Genomic DNA, 21,228 nt, shown 5'->3' on the forward strand with positions numbered 1-21,228 from the left:
CTCTCGTTGCCTCGTTATCAACCAAACCACATACAACATACATATTAGGACCAGGATAACCGACTCGGAAGGAGATCGGGCGGTCTGTGTACATTAGACCCCACACTTGCACTATACTACGATACTACGATACATCTAGCGCACGCGCACATGCTCGCATCTTAACGCACCTCACACCGCACGCCAGCCAGCCTTTCAACCCCGCCGTCTCTCCTACATGAAACTCTTTGCCAGCTTCGCTCGATTCGATCATACCTGATCCGAAGGACATCCAGTGCCTCACATCTGTCCGCGCATATGCATGCGAGAACTTGACCGAGGGATGTTCACGACCAGCTGCAGAGGCTGCCGTTGAACGAACACTATGTAGCCTCCTCCTCTGATAATCATCATCAGGGTTGCAACTTGTAACTTGGAACCGTACCAGGCGTGCCCTCGATCTCTGAGTCCTCCTTGGCTCTGCGTCGCACCTCCTCGATGTTCGGTAAGTACCATTGCTGTCTTCGGATGCTCGCAACGAAGATGATACTCACGCTAAGTCTAGATGACGGTGAGCGCCCCCCTTTGCTAGCATAGTTGCTCGCGCGGCCTCGGATTGCGTGCCCTGAATCTGCCCGGTCACGGTCTTCACGAGATACATGTACGACGCCTCGTTCGACAAGCGGGCCATAATAGAGAGAGATGGGGAGATTGACCAGGGAGGAGTGAAGCGAAACGAAGTGAACGCGACAGCGACGAGGCATGGGTCTTGCGACTGACGTGTCAGACGTTGATAAAAACGGGTTCCTCTTGCGTTTGAAAGTCAGTCGAGACGTGCAGAGGTAGGATGGAGGAGGAGAAGGAGGGAGAAGTACCCGGACGCTATACTAGCCTTACCCCGCGTGAATCTCCAGATCTGAGATCACCGGAGACTGCCGTTGATTTTAAGTATGGCTTTCTACCTGAAACCCCCTCGAACTGCGGCTCAGTCTCACAACTCTCTGCATAATGCGGCTCCACCTTCTCCCTGGCGATCTGAAGCTGGGTCTTTTGATCATTGGTCTTCAAGTCTCTCACAGCGGCACTGCGGTTAATCATTATTCCATAGGATATGTGTACTGCATGGGAGTCAACGAAGAGCCCAGATCATGTCAAGCATCCGAGGCTGCTTCACAAGGCCTGTGCCCTCGTTCTACTGCAAGGTGAGTGTGCCGTCGTTTCTCCGAGGGGCACAACCGTAGTAAGGCTTGTCGCTGGTCCAGGCCACGAGAGCATCCCGCTCGTGCACGCCTGGGGGAGGTCTCAATTTCACGAATACCTCGCAATGGAGCTTCTCGGTGTGGGCCTGGACAAGATACGAAGTGCTATCACGCTACGGAATGCCGTGGCCCTCTCGCTCCAGCTAGTACGTCTTCTCCGCACCGCTGCACTCATCAGACATCCCAGTCGAGTTTCTGATGTAATCCAGATCGATGCGCTGGAGTTTGTGCACTCCCACGGTATCGTTCACTGCGATATCAAACCCGGAAACCTCATGTTAGGCGCAGCGGAGCGCAACCCGGGACGTGTGCGTCTCATCGACTTCGGTCTCTGTCGTCTCTATAGGGACCCAGTCACACTCAAGCACCTTCCAGACAAGGGCACGCCACGTACTATCGGGACACCGGCATACGCCAGCGTGAACGAACACCTACATCACTGTGAGTTACTTGCCTGATGCACAAGCATAGCGAGACTAATACGTTGGTAGGGCCTCCCGTCGAGACGACCTGGAGTCTCTATCATACAGCCTTCTCTTGATCCTTGCTGGCCGTCTGCCTTAGTACTCTCGCTCTGGACCCTAGGTGCCTCACCGTCGCGTCGTCTCCATGAAGAAGCAGTGGACCGGTGCGCAAGTCACGGGCGACGCCGGCGTCTCTGTGTTTGGCGAGTTCGTCGACTACACGCGGAGCCTTGCATATACATACGGACACACCTGACTACTCGCACTGGAAAGAGCGCTTCCGCGCGCTGGTCCCCGACGCACCGACAGACCTGCTATAGCACCAGGTATCGACCCAGACCCGCTCGGATCCGCGACTACGCGCAAACTCGCAGAACTTCTAGATCTTGTCTGACGCCCCCGAGAGGCCGCCAGAGTGCTGCAGAGCTTGCGCCTGCTGGAATGTCTGTTCGTCCTTGGTCCAGATGTGCGACAGTCTACAGAATCGCGTAGCGGACGGACTCGTAAGAGTCGATCCAGCGGAGCTCTCCGACAATGAATGGATTGCGGGTCTCGGAAGGTTCTGCGCTTATCGAAAGTCTACGGAGCGAGGGTGTCATGGTGAGTACTATCGGGATATCTATGGGCTCGCGCAAGTACGAGCAGGACGTCGCGGCGTGCCCGCACGCCCTCACCCCACAAGGAGCGCCGTCAAATGAGCTCAAGAGCTCTATCACAGTGCATGTGTGGAAGGCATTCACGTTGCGGCGCTGGCGCGAAGAAATGCGGGACCAGGTCGATATCCAGCTGCCGCAGGAGAGACGCGGGCGGGAGCGGGTAGCAACGCTTTTCTATCTCGGTCGATGTGAGCGGTCTGATAGCATATGTTGCTCGTATTACAGGGAAAACAAATATACATTACACACATCAATTCCATCCGAACCAACCAAGATACGTTATGATATACTTCATGTAAACTGCACCCACACCCGCAAGGAGACTGTCGCCAATAGATTCGTATCGTATGTACAACTCCGTCAGGAAAAGTCAGTCCCCGCTGCCGACGCACTAGCCTGGGCCTTCGATTCCTCCACACCATCGGCACCCTTCGCGCCCTTCTCAGGATAGTATATCTTGAATTTGTCCGCTTGATCAGATGCCGTCCACAACAGACTTGACTCGGAGTCCGCTCCGTCGTTCTTGTTGACAACCTCCTTGCGAATCTTCTCCAGAAACGCAGCCTGAACCTTATTGTAGCGACGCTGCAGCTCCAAAGCATGGTCTTCTAGACGTATAAGAAAAGACATGTAACGGAGCATGTCACAACTCTTTCGCAGATCAAACCCAGGGGCGTTACGGTCGCAGATATATATGATCTGATATAATGGACGTCAGCAGAGGTAAGATGCCATTGACGTTCTCGAGAACTCACATCGTCGGTAGAGCTGTACCATGTCATCGAGAGCGTATGAAACGGCCCAGCATGTGTCAGTCCATACACTGGGAAATCCGTGATGCCGATGATGCGCAGGAAATGTGCCACACTGGCGCTGTTCATCCGTCGCTGGTTCTCGGCTTCCGCCACCTTTCCCTGGCCGCCGTTCAACTTGTAGTCCACCAGGTAGTAAGGGAGGAAGAGCGCCTCCGATAGCTTGGGATCAGCTAGATGGTTGTTGAAGTCGATAGTAGTGGTGGTACCCGGGAACAGTGGAGTGAGTTTGGTCTCGAGATGAGATAGTGAGCCGCTCTCCTCGGTCACCACGGCGTTGAGGGGAGGACGGAAGGAGGAAAATGCCGCCAGGAATTTTTGAGCGGCCTCAATGCCTGACGGGCCACACACGCTAGCGACTTTTTTGCAAAAATCTGGAATGGAGATAGCGAATATGGCGTCGCATTTGCCTCTCTTTGGGTAGAGACCGATGCGAATTTTCAGGTTCTCAACCTGAGAGAGAAGAGCGGGTTCCTTGATCTGAGTACCGAGGGGCCTCTCGGAGGCGATAGCTTGTTCACAAAGTTGTTTGACCGCCATCACTGCTTCAAGGGACAACTCTGCAGCCTCCTCAAACTCAGACATAGCTCGTTCGGTCGCGCCGAACCGCCGAACCTTGACCTCAAACTTGTGCAGGGCGAGGATCTTTGCTATGCGTTCGAATTGTGGCTTGCGGCGCCTGGCATGAAGGTAGTTCTGAGTCTCTTCCGGTCTGGGGGCAAGACGATTCTCCTGATGTGATCGGGGTTTCGGGATCGCAGCCACCGGCGAGGCTGACTCAGATTCGAGTGCGGGAAGCATGGCCTTGACTCTCATACTAGCATAATCCAACTCCTCGCACCGCATGTACCTGAGTGTTGCCTCGGGACTGACCGCAACCAGTTGAGTGTACAGCAGTAATTGGAGAGAACGTCAAATGTACTTACAAGACGAAGTAGTTGGGCTGCTCGGCCCTAGCGGCCTGAGTACAGTGACGTCCCAGTCGCCAAGTCTGCAACCAAATCAAGTTGTGGATCGTGTCCCAGGGGAGGCGCCATTCAGCTTCGCTGACATTCTGCTTGTTGTACATCGCGAGAACGCTCTTGTGACAGTTGTTCAAGGTGTATGCCACGTGGGGATTTGCCAACATCAGAGACTCGGAGATCAAGCCCTGGTTTGTCTGCGACATGCCCAGCGCTTCTTGCAGCTTCTTGTCCACCGCGTCTATGAGCTTGTTCAATTGGTCGGAAAGAGGATTGGCGGTGTTCTCCTTATGCTCTTCCTCCTCCTTGGACTCCAGTTTGAGATTCTGCACCATCAGGAGTAGATTGTGCGCAAGCTTAGTCATCATCTTGACAAATTGAAGTGGTGAGTCTAACAAGAGGTTTCAAGATACAACGTGCACTTGCTCACCAGATCTATGCCTGCGTCACAAGGCATACGAACTAGCCTTGCGAGCCCTTTTGTATGTTCTAAATAGGCCTTGAAGTCCGCATTCGAGTAGATGGTTTCCACACATTCCCGGGGATCGTCATATCCGATCACGAACGCACGGTGATCCCACAGCCAGTCAGCAATTGAAGCGTCCTTCTGACCAGCACTCGTTTCCTCTTGTATCTTGAGCCTGATGTGAATGTTGTTAAGCTTGCCGGACTTATACGACTTAGCAGCAAATCTGTCCGATACATCAATTTAGGTGTCCCAATGAAGTACCACGTTGTGACATACTTCGAACTTGTCTTCCTATCGAAAGTACAATTACAGTTAATGCATGTCACCGATATACGTAGATATGGTCAGGTGACGTACGACTTGGCCTTCTTTGATCCCGAATTTTGAGGGTCGAGGTCCTTTTGCACAACTTGTTCGGAACCAGCGGACTGTGGTGCAAGTCCTGGAGCGAGAGCTTCCTCGCTGGATGTAGTTGCCCTGGAAATTAAGGATCAGCATCGAACATCCTACGATGCGCAAAGGGGAATCTTGTGGCCTCGGGTGAGACTGACATGTTTGGAGTCGACGCCGTACCATGACAGAATCACAGAGGTCGAGAACAGCACACAGAGACGCAGACATACCTTGGGTCGGGAATAGAATGCAGCCAAATCCAGATACGCTGCGTCGAGTAATCATGATCTTTGCTGTTCCCGAGGTGTTCATCGGCCCTCCATGGAACGGTGAAAGAGTTTGCATTCGGCAATAGCGGTAGTGGCGACCGAACGTTGAACGATTGTTGATTGCAAAGGTCCGCAATGTAGGTGACGAGGTTTATCAAATCTGACCGGTGCTGAAGATCGAAGATTCCTCCACCGGGTACGGAAGGGTTCGAGCCGTCCGAGTAGACGATGTGAATTCGAGGCTGTGTTAAGGGTCAGCGTTATTACAGCATATACCATGGGATGCGATACGTCTTACCAAGGCATGCATGTCATCTGTATTCTCCTCCATCCAACCAAATAGGACCTGGCACTTAGAGCCGCTTGTAGGTAGTAGGATGCCCACGACGGGTTCCATGATCTCGAGCTCGCGCCGCTGCAGCAAAGCGCTGGAGAGTAGAGGTACGATATTGACCTCATCCGCCACGCAGAGAACAGGTACCAAAGGGCTCGGGTGGAAGGTGGAAGGAGTAAGATGTTGTCCGCTGATTGAGCCGCCTTGTCCAAGGACATCGTCTGGCAGGTGACGGTCCTCTTCGTCCTCGCTGTCATCTTCTTCGTCCTCGCTGTCGTCCTCTTCGACCTCGACCTCGTCCTCTTCGACCTCATCGTCGTCGTCTTCGTCCTCGCTGTCATCCGTTTCGTCACCGGGGTCTGGTGGCAGACGCCAACGCCAACAATTGCCGCTGTTTGAGCTTCCGGACTCCAGGTCAGACAAATCGTCATAGCCGCCACGCCAGATGAAGTCGACGGAGTCATCATCACAATCCACGCTCTCCGACGGACCTGAGGTATGCATGAGCTGAACGACCCCGATACCAAGTTTCATTGGATGAAACGCACCATATTCCTTCATACATAGCAGGGTGGAACTGCCATAAAGAGGCACCCCTCGTTGGTCTACTTCTTCGTCACCCGTATCACAACGCGGCAGGGCGAAGCTTGCTTGGTAACTGGAACAACGATGAGCGGTACGGTCATCCGTGTGACAGGAAGGCGTCATACAAAATTCTAGTGCCAGGGACGACTCCTTTGACTATGGTCCACAGGAGAATCTCTCGCTCTCGTAACGGGAGGCGCGACTCGGACTTGCTCAGCTCGGGGAAAGCTGCGCAAGCAGACAACACAGAGGGGGCTGGATCATCCAAAAGTTCATCCTCTGGGTTTTCTAGAGTAGAGACTAGTCCTTTGATGGTTCCGACGGCATGTTCAGCCGAATGCTTGAGGAGGTCCGCTGCATCCGAGACTTGTTGTGGCCATAGGTAGGAGCCGCCAGAGTCGGGGAAAACAGGATCGAGAGAGACGTTGTGCAGCTCAAGCCAACGTTGCACTCCGTCGTTCAGCAGAAGATTGGAGGCCATGTCACGATGCAGGAGCAAGCTGCAATGAATCGTTACCGATGCCGCAGAATTGATTCCGATGATGGTTGATGGGACAGTCGTTCGAGTAACGAGTTGTCGGCGTTCTTACGTGTGCCGGCGGTCAGCGCTTGATTGAGTCGTGGCAGAGTTCATCTCCTCCAGATCCTGAACGTTGAGTGGATTGATATTCGTAGAACGCAAGCAAGAGGACCGACGCACAGTATAATGGAAGATGCATAGTTTCGAGCTTGCGCAGGCCTTCCCCTCAAACGTTGAATCATCAAGACGTACTTGGCTCTACAACACATACATTCCGCCTCCGAAGGGACATATCGAAGTTTCACGAGTGCAGACACAGGACATGAGCGGGGACGGTGATACAGCAAGAGAGGGGGACAGAGTTCACAGACTCGGAGTCGGAGACAAGCATACGTAGGAGGGAGCGGAGACAAAAGGAACTCCGGATAGTCAGTCCATCAGCATGTGAGCGGGTAGTTGGGGGAGAGTTGAGGGAGAGGATATATCATGCATGAGCTTAGTGCTTGCGCGACTTCCTAAATGAGCGAGACACAACGTCAGCGACCAGAAGCTAAACGTGCGGGAAAAGGGAGGAAGGAGGGACGCACCGGTAATCGCCCTCGGCGGCGACGCTGAGCTCCTCCAGTTCCCCTTGCACGGACGAGAGCGCCTCTGCGGCGGTGGCGTAGAACATAAGCTGTAGAAGGAACTGGTCTCAGTATCCACACACAGGGAGGCTGACCGCCAGGACACGCCTGAGCCTTCGCGAGCTCGTTCAGGTCCTTCAACAGTTCGGGCTGAGATAGCGCGTAAGTAGATCACATTGAACCACGGACATGCGACCTCGATCTTCTGCACAAGGTCGTCCTCCGCGTTCTCAACTTCCAGGCGCGCAGCCTCCTGCTTTGCCGGGCCCGCGTTCTTGAGCCTGCGCAACGAGAGAGGCATCAACGTCCGCGTCCGCGCACAGAAGACCGTCACGGCCGCGCAGCCAGCACTCACGTCTGCTTCGCCGCATCGAGCTCCAGCCTGCTGACGCGTACGGCCTGACGCGCCTTCATGGCGACAGCAATGCTCGTCGAGAGCGTCGTCTGCCACGGGAGAAGGAAGCGAACCCTTATAGCAGCGTCCTGCTCGACACGCGCGTCCGCAATCTTCTCCCGAGTATGTGGGGCCCTTGCCGAGCTTGTCCTCGTTGCCGGCAGCGGTCGAGAGTACGGCGGAGGCGGCGTTCGTCGCGGCGCGCCCGATAGCGGGGGGGGAGTGTCTTGTGCTGGGGGGTGGCGGCCTCGACGGGCGCGGGCGCGGGCGCGGGCGTGGGGAGGTTCGTGCCCTTGAGGTTAGCGGCGGCGAAGTTGGCGATGCCGTGCCCGATGGTCGTGCCAAGCTCAGTGATCGATTCTTGCAGATGCGTGGGGTAGTCGTAGGGTTCGGTCTCGTAGACCTTCGTGACTCTGCGTTCGTCCGCGAGTCGTACGTTCGAGGGCAATAGAGGATACCATCGAGTTAGGCGTCAAGCGGGTCTAGTAGAGGAATATACATACAAATGATACCGTCGACGACGGTCTACAATGCACTACGTTTTCCATATCACCACAACTTGAGGCGATACGTGTGCAACTGCTTGCCTCCACGTGGACAATCCGAGTCCCCACTTACTGGCCAGTTTGAACCGACGAAGTCGCCTGGTGCAGCTCTTGGCGGCGGGAAGGCGGGAAAAGGGCAGACATAGAGCTTCAAATACACGCTGTTGGAAAGAAGACGGACAGAGCAGTGACAAAGTCGACAGACAAAGTACAGATGATCCCCGCAGGGTGCGGGATGAAGACAAGGGGAAAAGCGCTCAAGCCTCCTATGGACGCATCTACATAATCTCATCTACCAGCTTACCTTCAACCACCATCCGTACTCGACCCGGGAGGGTAGTCGAGCTCTGATAAAGCACTTGACTACTATCTAATTCGACAGGTTGATGGCAGACAATTCAGAAGCAAGCGGCTCGACTCGTCCCCGCCGCATTGCGCGGACGCCGGCCAAAACACCAGCTAGAAAGCCAGCAGACGTGGACCCCGTGTCTCAGGACAAGAGGAAAGCGAGAACTAGCGCAAAGAGTCCAGCAGAAGAACTTTACTTGACGCACACAAAGAGCCATCTGGCCAAAATTGACATATCGGTGAGCAAATGGCATGACATATTCATGGCAGTGACCGCGAACTGAACAAACGGCGCAGAACGTTCTCAATTACAACCACTTCCTGGAACTCTCGAAACAGTCCCAGCTGAGACTTTGCTCTATGCTTCCGCCCACCGCATTCATATAGGCCTTCGGTATGTCCTTCGCACCCAGACTTCCCGTCGCAGCAGCAGTCAGTCGATTGAATGGACGCCGACTGGCAGACGCCAGCCACCTTAGACCCGACCATCTTCACGTCGCCGTTCTTCCTGTCCGCTGCGCACACATGGCAAGACCAGCTATTCTCTTCCTGGCTCGGTCAGAAGGCCTCCGACGATTTTGAGACGTTCAAGAAAGGCGCGAAGGACGGCACCCTCCAGTGTCCACGCACCGTGGAAAGACGAAGTCTGGGACCACGATCACCAGCCGACCCACACTCCCAAAAAGTGTTCCTTGATACGCACCTGTTGTATTTGCCGCTGACACTCGGTCCCCAGAAAGCAACCGCCAACCTTAGACTTGACCGCCCTTGCGAAGCAGGGCCTCGTCCGGGCATCGTATACAAGCGGAATTACCGTTCATGTCAGCAGATAGTTGAGCTCCGTGGAGTGAGCTCACTGTGCAATATGTAGTAGGTGTCACTCAACCGCTCGCTCCTTCCGACGAGACCGAACAGAGTTATTCCCGATGATACTAGCATTACCCATGTGCGTTTCCTGGGAAGGTTGATTGTCCGCGTTATAGCCATTCGCGCCTTCAAGTTGCCACTGTTATCGAGCAATATGAACTAGAAGTCAAAGAAGTCCGCCTAGACAACATCTACCTCAACTCCTTCAAATTTCACGACCAATCCCTCGCTCCCTCCTACCACACTTTCCTTCTTCGCCGGCCTCGCCGCCATCGCACTCACCTCGACCTCCCACCCTTCCTCGTCCCCGAAGAACCACGTCACCTCCCTCAGCGGCCGTCTCTCCACCTCTCCCCCGGGGCCTTGTACGACCTCATACACCCACAGACTGGTTCCCAGCTCGTCACCCTCCCGCCTGACCTCGATCGTCACCTTGGGGTTATTCACGTCTGCGGGCGGAGCGATGCTCCAGTCCGAGTACGTCTGGGTCGCGACTGTGCTGAGGAAGACGCGGCCCTGGTAGAACTCGACGCCGGTCTTGAGCCAGCGGTCGGTCGGCTGCTCAGGGTGCTTGAGGTGCAGAAGCAATCCGCCTTGGTCGTAGCGCGTCGTCCAGGAAGCGCTGAACGTGAGGCGGGCGCGGAGGAACGATCGCAGAGGGATCGCGTTCGGCAGTAGAGCATGGGTAGGTGCGTTGAAACTAATAAGTGTGGTGAGATTGAGTAGGGCTAGCGATGGATATCCAGACCTGTCCGTGCTAGGGGGTTTGCGCCAGATGTCCGTGGAAGGCGGCGCGGTGATTGTGAATTTCTCGCCGCTCATAATGTTGCAGCAGTGTGTCTAGACTACTAGGATGACTTTGCTGTCTTCAGATGGTACACGGTCTGCTTACATCCGTGTAGCCTTCCAGCGTCGATGACGGATGAACGCAACTGGGAATATATTCACGTCTCGGTGGTCACTCTACTCGTGATTAGTCAGAATAAGTCGTGCGAACATCTGACTTGAACCGGGCTTTATGGTTCTGGTTGGTCGGGCAGGTTCCACTCTGGAGCACAGCTTCGACAATGTTGTCGCAGTGGTTAGACAGCGTGATTTCTACATCGTTGAGATGGTTAGAAGCAGAATACTTTCGTAGGAAGCGCCCGCGGTGCAGACTTGTTTACCGCCCAAGTTCCTCGCCATTATCTACCGTGACTCGATCGATTTCTGTCCTCGCAAATGTACTCTACGTTCTGCCTATCCGCTCTCAGACGGCATTCCGCAACGCAGGCCGTTCGAGGGTTTCAGGCGCACTGCGCGCCGTCCGCATAAAGCTCAAGCGGTGAAGAAGCCACACGGAGATAAGATAAGGTAGATCCAGACGGGTCCCGTCAGGGGGCCTCGCTCATCTCGCTCTGCTATATATCGTCTCCTGCTTGGACCTCTACCTACCCATCCTCAAACCCGGCCGCCTCCCGAGTGAAGAGTCGACTTGCAGTCTGCAGAGAGCCCGCACCTAAGATCATGACTGAAGTATCATACCTCTCTCACGCTCGCTACGGCAAGGACAAGGTCCGTGTCCTGCGCGTCGTGCGAGACGGTGCATGGCACAACATCGTCGAGTACAACGTCACTGCCCTGGTAGAAGGCGACATCGAGACTAGGTCAGTCGTTTACCTGTTGCTGATTTCATGCGGAAAGGTACTCAAAGTCCCGATCAGCTACACCAAGGCGGACAACTCTGTCGTTGTCGCCACGGACTCCAGTACGTGCTCCACTTCGATCTCCGTCGCTTACCCAGATCGCTAATTCGAAACTCATTGCAGTCAAGAACATCACATACTGTGAATGACCTTGCACACGCATCTGTGCATTCTGCTCACATTGATCTCCCCAGATCTCGCAAAGACATCGCCTCACATTCTGGTCCCCGAACGCTTCGCCCTGCACTTGGGCACGCACCTTGTGTCCAAGTACGCGCATCTCAGCAAAGCCTTCATTACGATCGAGCAGCTCCGGTGGCAGCGTGTCCCGATCTCCCAAGGCGCAGGCCAGACGCCCAAGCCGCACTCTCACTCTTTCTACCGCGACGGGGATGAGAAGCGCACCGTCGAGGCCGAAGTACGGCATTTCTTGACTGACCGATTGCGTTGCTCACTGATCGCTCCTAGATCGATGCATCGGCTGGCAAAGACAAGATCATCGCTCGTGTAACCTCGGGTCTGAAGGATCTGCTCGTACTCAAGTCGACCGGGTCCGCGTTCGAGGACTTCGTGCGCGACGAGTACACGACGCTCGTCGAGGTCAACGATCGCATCTTCTCGACCTCGGTGGACCTCACCTACACCTACAAGCCGATCAGCATCCCCAAGCCTGCAGATGGGGAAGGCAAGGTGTTCGACGCTCCGCTCACCGGGGACGCAGCTAAGGGCACGCCGTGGGATGGCGATGCGCTCGCCGCGGCGACTCGCGAGATCACCCTCGAGGTCTTCGCCCTCGATGAGAGTGCAAGCGTGCAGGTCCGTACCACCGCATGCTCTTAGGCTGACCAGGGAATATTGACGGTCTCTTTCGCAGGCAACGCTGTACAAGATGGGTCAGCGTATCATTGCAGAAAACGCGCAGATCACGGACGTGACCTACAAGCTGCCGAACAAACACTATGTCCCGGTGGACATGAAGTACATCGGGATCGACAACACCTCTCCGTATGTCTCGCTCCTCCATATGTCTCGTCCCGGCTTAACTAATGATTGCTCCATGTGTTCAGGCCCAAGGCAGAGGTGTTTGTCCCTCTTGCTGCGCCCAGGTGCGTTTTCGAAAGTGACATGGTTCTTCTGCTCCACTTGCTGACCACTGTCGTACAGTGGCCTCATCACTGCCACGATCTCCCGCAAGTAGACGCATGCTTATTGGGGTACCAGGGGATGGTGGCCGATGCCGAGGCCGAGGCTGGATTACACCACCTCAACGGAACGAAAGACTGCATCACACATGTACCAATACGCAATCTGATCTCGAACGCCATCTCATTTGCAATTGTACTTCTCAAGAGTCGAGGCCGGAGGGACGACCTGCTCGAATCCGAAAATCTCGGGATGATCGACGCAAAGCAGTACATTGGCGATTGCGTAGTAACACTTCCCAGAGTACATCTACACTGCAAGGTGCTCACCTCGTTTCTATGTACAATCGCAGCATGGCTAGCATGCTCGAGTAGGAAGACCCACTCAGCGGAGTCCTAATGCTGTGATCGACTTTTGTCATGCTGACAAAACGCGATGGCCCGGAGATTCTGTATTTGGAAGGTGTGTATGTTGGCTGGAGCGATGCTGGACTGCGTACGCATTCCTGGCGAAGGGGCGGGAGTATAAAATGCTGAGGAGCATGGCGAGCGAACGACAATCCACTGCAGCACAACATCTCTCCCCGGGCAGCCTCCACAGCGCGTCACACTCTTCGCCATACCAAATGCCTTCCTATGTCATCACTGGGGCGTCTCGCGGAATCGGAGTGCGTCTTTGGTTCGCTTCTGCTCATATTATTGGTGGTACTCACTTCGCCTCCCCTTGTATCACAGCTTGAGTTCGTCCGCCAGCTGGTATGTCGAATATGAACTTAGACGATGCCGGGAGTGAGGGACTTCACGATGTCGTTTACAGAGTCAAGACCAGAACAACATCGTCTTCGGCCTGTGCCGCAACCCACAGAGAGCGACCAAGCTCCTCGACCTCCAGAAGGGCTCATCCAACATTCACGTCATCAAGGCCGACCTCGACGACGTCCGTTCCCTAGAGGTGAGGGCATCATCAGAGTCCCGCGTCGTGATCCGACCGCTCACGATTCATGGTCACGGTACATGGTGCATGATGCCCTAGGCTGCCGCCACTGAAGTCGCGAAGGTCACAGGCGGCTCTCTTGACTACCTGATCAACAACGGGGCATACACCGCTGTGGAACACGCGAGCCTCAACATCACCCAGTTGTGAGCACTGCACACACACCGCGCTGGCGGCGCTCTCCAACGCTGACACCATTTGGTCCCCGTCCATGGTAGCCCCGACGCAAAGTCGCTCGAGGACGATCTGATCGCCGCAGTAAGTCCAAGTCACAATTCAACCCATCTGGAGTCGAACGCTCACCGATACCTCGTTCTAACTTCTACCATGTAGTTCCGCACGAACGTCGTCGGCGTCGCGCACACGATCAACGCCTTCCTGCCTCTCCTCCGCAAGAGCGCCGTCAAGAAGGTCATCACGCTCTCGACCGGGCTCGCCGCGACGGACGTCATCCTCGGCTCCGACTTTAACATAAACCCGCAGTACCCGGTCTCCAAGGCGGCCGTGAACATGCTCGTCGCGCAGTACGCCGTGAGCCTCAGGGACGAGGGCTTCACCTTCCTCGCCATTAGTCCTGGGGTGGTGAACACTGCCGAGAAGCCGCGTGAGTACCTTGAGCACGTCGATACGAGGAGGACCACTCACTCAGGCGCTGGGGAATACGTTGTGCAGCAACTCCGGAGGAGATCGAGGGGTTCAAGGCGATGGTGAAGCAGTTCCAGAAGTACGCTCCTGACTGGGACGGCGTCCCGCTCACCCCTGAAACGTCGGTGACGCTCATGCGCGACGTCATCGCGAAGGCCGGCCCAAAGGATACGGGCGCATTCGTCTCGCACTTTGGCAACCAGAAGTGGCTGTAGAGCCAGCCATCGCCGTCGCCGCAACTGGTGCGACAACGGTCAACCTCACTGACCTCTGTATCATTGCCAATGTGTTTGTGACACTTGAGAATGCACCATTAATGGAGTCCGACATGGGCCGTTGAGCTGTGGTCGACATTGTACGCCTAGGAGTCCAACGAGTCCACTGCACGTATTCGGTTTCGAGCGTAGTCTATCCGGTACACAGTATATCGCTCCTATGATACACCGTTAGTATTCCCACCCATTCCATCCTTACTGTGACGTCTTGATCTTCATATGTACCGACTTTGCCCGTGTCAGTTGGTCATAGCCTATCGCACAGTTATCAGCTACCGACTCCGCATGGCATAGCAGCGCGACGCACCGAACTTGCTGAGGCTGACGCCACGCCCGCTGTTCTTCACGCCCGTCCACGCAAGCGCAGGATCGAGGTAGTCGCACCGGTTCAGGAACACCGTGCCGGTGTGCAGCTCGTCCATAATGTTGAAGAACGCCTTCTCGGACTCGGGGTTCGCCGCGGCGTTCGTCCACACCGACGCCGTCAGGCCGTACGGCGAGTCGTTCATGAGCGCAATCGCTTGGTCGTCGGAGATGACCTTCTGGATGCCGATCACCGGGCCGAACGTCTCTTCCTGTACGTGCAAAGGTCAGTGGATCCAAAATCTGGTGCAGGCTAGGGCCCTCACCATCATGATATCCATCGCTGAGCACGTCGACGTCAGACACGAAGCATTGCGACAGATAACAGCGACTTACTGTGGTTCACGTCGACCAGCACCTGCGGAGCGACGAACGCGGTACCACTGAAAAGTAATCAGTCAAGATCGCGTAGAAATATCACAACGACGCACGCTTGAGCAGCTGGGAAAAGGTCCTCCGGAATCAACGCCTTCGCTCCGGCAGCAACTGATGGCAAGTCAGAAATCTATACGCCATCCAACATGCCGAGTACGCACCAGCAGCAGCGACTTGCTTCCGTATGCGCTCGGCGCTCGCGATGCTACAGACCGGCCCGAGGTTGTTCTCCTTCTCCGTCGGGTCGCCCAACTTGTATTTCTGCACGATCGTCAGCGGCATTGCTTTCCCGTACATCACAGGGTACGGACCTTCGTGAGCTCGACGAATTTCTGCACGAACTCGTCGTAAACGGACTCGTGGACGTAGATACGCTGTGCGCAAATCAGTGGAATGACGTGCCAAACGCGAGGACAATGCGCACCTCAACAGCACAGCAGCTTTGACCCGAGTTAAACATGGCACCTACGGCGGGGGTGAGCAGGGCGAAAAGAACGACGAACTGGTGCTTACCATCGACGAGCTCAGCCACGGTGTAGTCCAGGTCGGCATCTGCGCGGACGTATGCCGGGTCCTTTCCTCCGAGCTGCACACAAAGTTAGCTCGCAGTCACCAACAGAGAGCACGTGCTGACCTCAAGGCCCACACCCTTGAATTTTGGGGCCTCTGCAGCCGCAATGTCCACAGCACGACCACCAGCGACGCTGCCGGTGAAGGCGACAAAGTCGATGAGAGGGTTCTGCACAGCTTTCGTGGTGAGCTCGGGGCTAAGATGGATGACTTGCAGAGCGTCCTTGGGAACGCCGGCGTTGTGGAAGGCGAGGGCGAAGCGTTCTGCGGCCAGAGGCGTTTGCGGAGACGGTTTGAGGATGACGGCGTTGCCGGCGATGAGTGCAGGAAGGACAGAGTTGACCATGACAAGGTACGGGTAACTGGGGCGCAGCACAGTCAGTGATAGGCACGTACGGGAGATGGAGTTGTGAGACGTACTTCCAGGGCGCAATTACGAGAATCACGCCAAGAGGCGTGCGCTTGATGAACCGACGGAAGCCAGGCTTGTCTGTGTCCTCGAGCGTGACGTCCGCAAGGGCCTTCTCTGCGATGGACAACATGTAGTCTGCACGATCAAGGGTTCCTCGGACCTCCCCTGCACCCTGTGTTACGGGGCTGTCGGTGCCTTCAGCATTCACGCAATGTGATCACTAGTGCAAGATACACACCGGCCCATTTGGAGTGTCAGTTCAAGCGGGATCTCATCGCGCATCTTCCCGAACTCCTCCTGTCTCTCTGCTGAGCCCGCGTCCCCGGTGAATCCTGAGTCTGCGCACCATGAATCTTCGTCCAATCTCAATACGCTGTTTAAGCGGTACGCGCGCCCACTTCTCCTGAGCTGCCGCCGCATACTGGATGCTATGTCCGAGCTGAGTCTCGGAGGGATATGCGCGGATCACAAGGGGTTGCTGATTGTGCGGGATGAGTGTGGTCTGGGACGTGGCATCGCCGTAGGCGTAGTGCTGGGTGGTACCCGCAGGATTGAGAGACATTGTGTCGATTTGTCGTAGATGGTCGTGGAACGAAGACAAGTCCCAAGAGAGGGGGTCGGGGGAACTTATGTACACTAATCTCATGAAGTCACTGATGATCCAATCGGGTTCATCTCAGATCTGAGTCTACGATAGGAATCTGCTTGACCTTGAAAGCTTGAAAGTTTGAACCACCATCTCCGATTCTCAGCAGTAAACGGTCTAAAGTCTGCTCACAACGTGGACGAGTCAATCCTGATACTTGAGCACACTGATGGCCGCGGTTTGTTCATGTGTTTTCGTGAAAGCGTACATAGATTGGCACCGGTCTTTCGCGAAAATCCTCTGCAGAAAGATAACGAAATTGCGGGTCACGCTTAGATAGCAATGCTTGTTTTGCGCCTTGTTGCTCTACGGTACGACTTTTTACCTGTGCACTCGCTGATAAGTCTTCTGATGAGTTTCTATGGATGGTGATGATCCGATCGCGTTAGGATACCATCCAGAACATGGATATAATAACTACTGTTAGAGGATGAATCTGCCCGCAGTGTACCGCAAAAGAATGAACGACGCAGAACAGTACATAGTAGAGGCTGAGTGAAACCCTCGGAGCGCCCGATGGCAGTTGTTCCGCTCAATGGGCGCTCCGAATGTTCGTATAGCCCTCCGTCCTCGTCTGTCTCTGTCTACCAGGCTCCTCCACAACTTCTCCCAAGTTGTATCTTGTTGTAACGCCAATGCTCTGAACATGCTTCTTCCGCTATCTCTCCTTGCAGCTGTTCCGTCTTTCCTCTTCGCGCAAGCACAGCAGCAACTTTCCCTGGATACCGTCGTCGACCTCGACTCATCCGACCTCCCAAGCCCTCCATCTTTCAGACTACCCTCAGAAAGCAATCAACTCTATGTATCTGTTGCGCTCTGTGCAAACTCGGACAGTCCACCACGCTTCTTCGTAACGAACGACACGACATTCACGCAGCCGGGGCCCGGGGATGTTGACGACGTGAGCGTATTCGAGGTTATAGTGGGATCAGAAGGATTCGGGAGCTGGGCGGGGATGCTCCCCAGTGGAGGGATCCTCGCTGTCCAGAAAGGTAGCACAACGACGCCCTTCGAGGTTGTCGTGTCGGCAACCAGTACGTCGTAAATCTATCGCTGCATCTACGAGTTCCAGCTGACCCCTTCATTCAAAGATGCAACGTCCGAAGCAGACTATCCATATGTCGGTGATACAACCTCAAATCAAGCCCTCATATTCTCTCCCGCGTTCTCCCCGGCCCCTATCAACGAGCCGAGCTACCCCAACTACACTCTCCCCTCTGCGAACCTCTCCCTCCCCGAGCCGCCGTCAAGCCCGGCCAACTACTCATTGGTATTTGCGAACACGTCCTCGGCTGTGCTCCAGTCCCTTCCGCGCACGACGTGCGCCATACGCGCCATCGCAGAACAGCGGGGCAGAACCGGCATCGACTTCCTCTCCGCCAACCAGAGCCAAGGCCTGTGGTTGAAGGATCCGGACGGATGGCGGTGGCAATGGTTCATCGGCGGCCTGACCCCGCGGACTAACTACACCGCCTACACCCTTCAGAACGGCATGCTAGCTGCTTCCAAGCCGGTCAACTTCGTGACCAAGTCAGGTGCGCGAGCGACTTCGGGGGTTTCATCCTTCGAGTAACCACGGTCTTTGCTGATGTCTGCTTTCGACAGCTTCGTTCAACTGTCCACTAATCCACAACCTCCCATTCTGCCCCTCCGTATCCTACGCGGTACCCCTGGCCCCGCCGCGCCCACCAGCCACTGCCCACACCGCCTCCACGATCCCCTCCGACATCGGCGACACCATCATTTCCATCATGGCCAACTTCACCACAACGCTCACCACGCTCGCCTGCGGGCGCGACCACTACAGTCCGCTCGTGTCGTGTGCCGACTGCCAGCAGGCGTACCGCACCTGGCTCTGCGCGGTTACCTTCCCGCGGTGCGGCGAGACACCCGCCTCGTCGTCGAACACTACGACCAGCACGGACTCGCAGGCACAAGTGCCACTGCCGGCGCTGCAGAACGTGAAGGCGGGCGCGACGCCGCGGAACCCGGTCCTGCCTGCGTTCTCGTCCGAGTACGAGACGCTGCTGCCGTGCCTGGAGACGTGTAACGCCGCGGACCGGGCGTGTCCGGCATTCCTGGGGTTCAAGTGCCCGCTGCCGCACTTCACGGCCGCTAGCAGCTACGGAGTTGGGTTCGTGGACAGCGGGGACGATGGGGAGGTGGGTGGGGGCACGACCGGAGTCGCGCAGGATGTGTATGGGAACGTGTGGTGCAATGCAGGCTGATTGCCGGTGCGAGATAATTTATCGTTTTATATGCTGTACTCTACTCATGTCCGGTGGCGGGAGGAGCAGATGATGATGATTGTGACTGTGATCTTGGCCAGTGTAGGTTGGCCAATGTCACTGTTCGACATCGTCCAGTCCGTGCCTACAATGGAGCCGCTGCTGCGCCGCCGCGTCTTCGTGATATGAGAGTTAAAAATGTCCGAAGGTGACCTAGGCGAATTCTTACCTCCGGACTGACTCTGTGAACATCCCGAGATCAAAAGCAGAGGGATCAAACTCGAGATTCCACTCAAGCATGTGTTCGCGAACTTCTTCCGCGTATTCTCGCGCCTACGCACACTCCCGCACCCCCTTGTGCGCATGTCAGATGAAGTTCAGCTCGAATCATTCAGGATCGCCTTCATTCCTGTCCCGGGGGTCGTCGGACATGCCATCGCTACTTGTAGAGGAGGGCAAGACCGCGCGACTCTCATGACAGCAGCTGTCTTCCTGGATGTCTCGCAACGATATGCGATATTGTGGGCGTGACAACGTCGACGTGCTTGCTTCCACGAGCTTATGGTCGAGGCCCGGCTCATCCAACTCGAGAATAGTGTCGGTGAGATCGAGTAGGCGAAGTCCGGTCTCGGCGACCCCGGTGAGAGCCTTGACAGTGTTCTATATGGGATGGTTACCTCGCGACGAGATACGGGGCAAAGGAAGATGTTCTGTTCGTACCTGCTCCCGCGCTGTTGAGCAATGAGGCTGCGCGGGCGCATTAGGTGAGGACGACGATGGATTCGAGGACGATGGATCGAGATGGAGATGCGATCACAGGTTCAACTTTGGTTGCAACGTGCGGAGCATGTTCCTTCACGCGTTGTACGTTTCGGAGCGAGCCCAACAGCGGCTTAAGATACGAGGCGCGAGCTCACGAGTAGATTGGTTTGCGAGTCTTTGTTTCAGCGTGGCATGGGAGGGCGTGTCCCAACTTCCAGGCTGGCATCGGGTCACATTCGGTGGCGAAGCGAGATCCTGATCTTACGAGCGGCGTCATGGCAGTTTCGACCACGTGGTGTACAATCTTAGGCTTCAGTACCACCATCATCGTGGTCGTCTTGTCTTACATCTCCTTCTATCCAGGGCGTATCTCCACGCCGCTCTACGTACGGGGCCTCTCAACTGACGCAGGTTGTATCTCGACGAATGGATCGAACCACGTTCAGAAAGAAGACCCTGGCTCTGTTCCTTGCGCGCTCCTCGTGCGGTTCCAGCTCCAGCCTCGGAGATATAAAGGTGAACTGCATGAGCTTCTGCCTCTTCAGACTCGAACTGGGCCCCAGAAGATGTCCTCTGCGGCCTTTGTCCAGGGCTTGTATGTTGTTTTCCCGACGTCTACTCCGCGATTATCACTCAATTGGCACGCATCCTTCAGCTTGATCAACAATTATTGTGAATGCGCGGCGGCTAGTGAGTTTGACATTGTCAATCAGCACGAGAACCACTCACAAGTCTGCTCTTGCGCAGCCTTGTTATTTTTCGAATACTTCGTGCACCTTGCGCAGGAAATCGACCTCTTCTGGAAGGAAAGACTCACCGGGGCATCGGTCCTCTTTCTGAGCAACAGATACCTGTCGCTGCTGAACCAGATACTATTGGTTTTCCCAAGCCCCACATCTGAGAAGGTTCGTCATCACATAAATAATTTATTGTGCTCAACGTTCTCATGGATGACTGTGCAGAGGTGTTGCATTTCATCAAGTGTCCATTGGATGCGCAACTGAATTTGCGTTTGATACAGCTGTTCATTCTTCGCTTTCACCTATCAGACGATTGGCCTGCTGCCTTACTTTCCATGGGCAGGTCAGTTCGTCCCACGATTCATGTGCTGGTCTATTGGTCCTCACACGATACCGCCGCAGCATTTTCCGCCTTACGCGCATCGGCGCTGTGTCCGCACCTTGGCAGATGGCCCATCGGGATGCTCGTCCTCCTATTGTCTTCCGTGCCTATAGGGATCAACTTCGTGAGTTGCGTTGGATTTATTCACATACGCACTTCAATTCTCACCTTCAGGTAGGCCGTTTATCGCTGGGCGAGCTCCGCTGTAATACCGACAATTGGATGCTCCGGTGAGGACTTTACACCCTTGCAACTCAGCAGAGAGTGAGTACAACATACCTTGAGGACTTCTTTGATGCCATACTTACCACACTCCGCAGCTGTTCGTAACCTGTTGATACCATATCTGATATGTCCTGACATACTCCCTAGTCGTTATCATTTCTAGGACTTGCCTCATTGTTGCAGACCTCATCGTTCTCGGTGTAACTTGGCATGGAACATACCGTACCACTCGATTGGCGCGGGTTGCCGCCGGAGCGCAAAGCAAACATACATATTCAGGAACACTTTTTAAAGATGGTAGG

At 55.3% G+C, this 21,228-nt stretch overlaps 12 protein-coding genes across 12 annotated transcripts; 8 read left to right on the forward strand and 4 right to left on the reverse strand.

Annotated features, from left to right (window-relative positions):
• Nucleotides 1-35: 35 nt before the first annotated feature.
• Nucleotides 36-836, reverse strand: L226DRAFT_141491 (uncharacterized protein). Its single transcript, XM_067672348.1, has 3 exons — nucleotides 534-836; nucleotides 425-473; nucleotides 36-362 (listed from the first exon to the last, which is right to left on the reverse strand). Exons 1-3 carry the CDS (start codon nucleotides 741-743, stop codon nucleotides 280-282), a joined length of 342 nt encoding a protein of 113 aa, XP_067533499.1. The 5' UTR covers nucleotides 744-836; the 3' UTR covers nucleotides 36-279.
• Nucleotides 837-1,046: 210 nt separating this feature from the next.
• L226DRAFT_141571 (kinase-like protein) lies at nucleotides 1,047-2,007 on the forward strand. The gene is made up of 3 exons (XM_067672352.1): nucleotides 1,047-1,384; nucleotides 1,448-1,679; nucleotides 1,730-2,007. Exons 1-3 carry the CDS (start codon nucleotides 1,091-1,093, stop codon nucleotides 1,777-1,779), a joined length of 576 nt encoding a protein of 191 aa, XP_067533500.1. The 5' UTR covers nucleotides 1,047-1,090; the 3' UTR covers nucleotides 1,780-2,007.
• A 1-nt stretch (nucleotide 2,008) lies between these two features.
• L226DRAFT_141555 (uncharacterized protein) lies at nucleotides 2,009-3,044 on the forward strand. The gene has a single exon (XM_067672351.1). It carries the CDS (start codon nucleotides 2,237-2,239, stop codon nucleotides 2,807-2,809), a length of 573 nt encoding a protein of 190 aa, XP_067533501.1. The 5' UTR covers nucleotides 2,009-2,236; the 3' UTR covers nucleotides 2,810-3,044.
• Nucleotides 3,045-6,924: 3,880 nt separating this feature from the next.
• Nucleotides 6,925-7,961, reverse strand: L226DRAFT_141530 (uncharacterized protein). Its single transcript, XM_067672350.1, has 3 exons — nucleotides 7,684-7,961; nucleotides 7,290-7,609; nucleotides 6,925-7,217 (listed from the first exon to the last, which is right to left on the reverse strand). Exons 1-3 carry the CDS (start codon nucleotides 7,740-7,742, stop codon nucleotides 7,132-7,134), a joined length of 465 nt encoding a protein of 154 aa, XP_067533502.1. The 5' UTR covers nucleotides 7,743-7,961; the 3' UTR covers nucleotides 6,925-7,131.
• A 618-nt stretch (nucleotides 7,962-8,579) lies between these two features.
• Nucleotides 8,580-9,099, forward strand: L226DRAFT_536775 (uncharacterized protein). Its single transcript, XM_067681187.1, is given in 4 exon segments — nucleotides 8,580-8,596; nucleotides 8,607-8,854; nucleotides 8,913-9,009; nucleotides 9,079-9,099. 2 exon segments carry the CDS (start codon nucleotides 8,654-8,656, stop codon nucleotides 9,000-9,002), a joined length of 291 nt encoding a protein of 96 aa, XP_067533503.1. The 5' UTR covers nucleotides 8,580-8,596; nucleotides 8,607-8,653; the 3' UTR covers nucleotides 9,003-9,009; nucleotides 9,079-9,099.
• On the forward strand, nucleotides 8,912-9,531 carry L226DRAFT_141527 (uncharacterized protein). The gene has a single exon (XM_067672349.1). It carries the CDS (start codon nucleotides 9,061-9,063, stop codon nucleotides 9,484-9,486), a length of 426 nt encoding a protein of 141 aa, XP_067533504.1. The 5' UTR covers nucleotides 8,912-9,060; the 3' UTR covers nucleotides 9,487-9,531.
• A 5-nt stretch (nucleotides 9,532-9,536) lies between these two features.
• L226DRAFT_536776 (uncharacterized protein) lies at nucleotides 9,537-10,405 on the reverse strand. The gene is made up of 3 exons (XM_067681188.1): nucleotides 10,375-10,405; nucleotides 10,231-10,327; nucleotides 9,537-10,182 (listed from the first exon to the last, which is right to left on the reverse strand). Exons 2-3 carry the CDS (start codon nucleotides 10,302-10,304, stop codon nucleotides 9,663-9,665), a joined length of 594 nt encoding a protein of 197 aa, XP_067533505.1. The 5' UTR covers nucleotides 10,305-10,327; nucleotides 10,375-10,405; the 3' UTR covers nucleotides 9,537-9,662.
• Nucleotides 10,406-10,988: 583 nt separating this feature from the next.
• L226DRAFT_572722 (uricase) lies at nucleotides 10,989-12,365 on the forward strand (the record flags this gene model as incomplete). Its single annotated transcript, XM_067684717.1, has 8 exons — nucleotides 10,989-11,128; nucleotides 11,186-11,229; nucleotides 11,291-11,308; nucleotides 11,362-11,585; nucleotides 11,636-11,983; nucleotides 12,042-12,172; nucleotides 12,235-12,273; nucleotides 12,332-12,365. 8 exons carry the CDS (start codon nucleotides 10,989-10,991, stop codon nucleotides 12,363-12,365), a joined length of 978 nt encoding a protein of 325 aa, XP_067533506.1.
• A 570-nt stretch (nucleotides 12,366-12,935) lies between these two features.
• L226DRAFT_572723 (short-chain dehydrogenases/reductase) lies at nucleotides 12,936-14,163 on the forward strand (the record flags this gene model as incomplete). Its single annotated transcript, XM_067684718.1, has 7 exons — nucleotides 12,936-12,977; nucleotides 13,045-13,065; nucleotides 13,127-13,261; nucleotides 13,343-13,449; nucleotides 13,522-13,561; nucleotides 13,637-13,907; nucleotides 13,976-14,163. The coding sequence occupies 7 exons, from the start codon at nucleotides 12,936-12,938 to the stop codon at nucleotides 14,161-14,163; spliced, it is 804 nt and encodes a 267-aa protein (XP_067533507.1).
• A 255-nt stretch (nucleotides 14,164-14,418) lies between these two features.
• L226DRAFT_572724 (succinate semialdehyde dehydrogenase) lies at nucleotides 14,419-16,505 on the reverse strand (the record flags this gene model as incomplete). The annotated part of the gene is made up of 13 exons (XM_067684719.1): nucleotides 14,419-14,477; nucleotides 14,531-14,798; nucleotides 14,853-14,869; nucleotides 14,923-14,969; nucleotides 15,018-15,072; nucleotides 15,123-15,222; nucleotides 15,273-15,335; nucleotides 15,386-15,426; nucleotides 15,475-15,547; nucleotides 15,596-15,893; nucleotides 15,952-16,128; nucleotides 16,182-16,240; nucleotides 16,290-16,505. 13 exons carry the CDS (start codon nucleotides 16,503-16,505, stop codon nucleotides 14,419-14,421), a joined length of 1,473 nt encoding a protein of 490 aa, XP_067533508.1.
• Nucleotides 16,506-17,235: 730 nt separating this feature from the next.
• On the forward strand, nucleotides 17,236-18,817 carry L226DRAFT_546744 (uncharacterized protein; the record flags this gene model as incomplete). Its single annotated transcript, XM_067682443.1, has 3 exons — nucleotides 17,236-17,623; nucleotides 17,681-18,124; nucleotides 18,195-18,817. 3 exons carry the CDS (start codon nucleotides 17,236-17,238, stop codon nucleotides 18,815-18,817), a joined length of 1,455 nt encoding a protein of 484 aa, XP_067533509.1.
• Nucleotides 18,818-19,716: 899 nt separating this feature from the next.
• L226DRAFT_141745 (uncharacterized protein) lies at nucleotides 19,717-21,186 on the forward strand. The gene is made up of 7 exons (XM_067672354.1): nucleotides 19,717-20,174; nucleotides 20,235-20,269; nucleotides 20,327-20,484; nucleotides 20,601-20,662; nucleotides 20,722-20,825; nucleotides 20,880-20,965; nucleotides 21,074-21,186. Exons 1-6 carry the CDS (start codon nucleotides 19,855-19,857, stop codon nucleotides 20,933-20,935), a joined length of 735 nt encoding a protein of 244 aa, XP_067533510.1. The 5' UTR covers nucleotides 19,717-19,854; the 3' UTR covers nucleotides 20,936-20,965; nucleotides 21,074-21,186.
• The last annotated feature ends 42 nt before the right edge of the window (nucleotides 21,187-21,228 follow it).

The sequence above is a fragment of the Lentinus tigrinus genome (genome assembly GCF_003813185.1).
Source record: "Lentinus tigrinus ALCF2SS1-7 unplaced genomic scaffold L226scaffold_20, whole genome shotgun sequence".
NCBI lineage: Eukaryota > Fungi > Basidiomycota > Agaricomycetes > Polyporales > Polyporaceae > Lentinus > Lentinus tigrinus.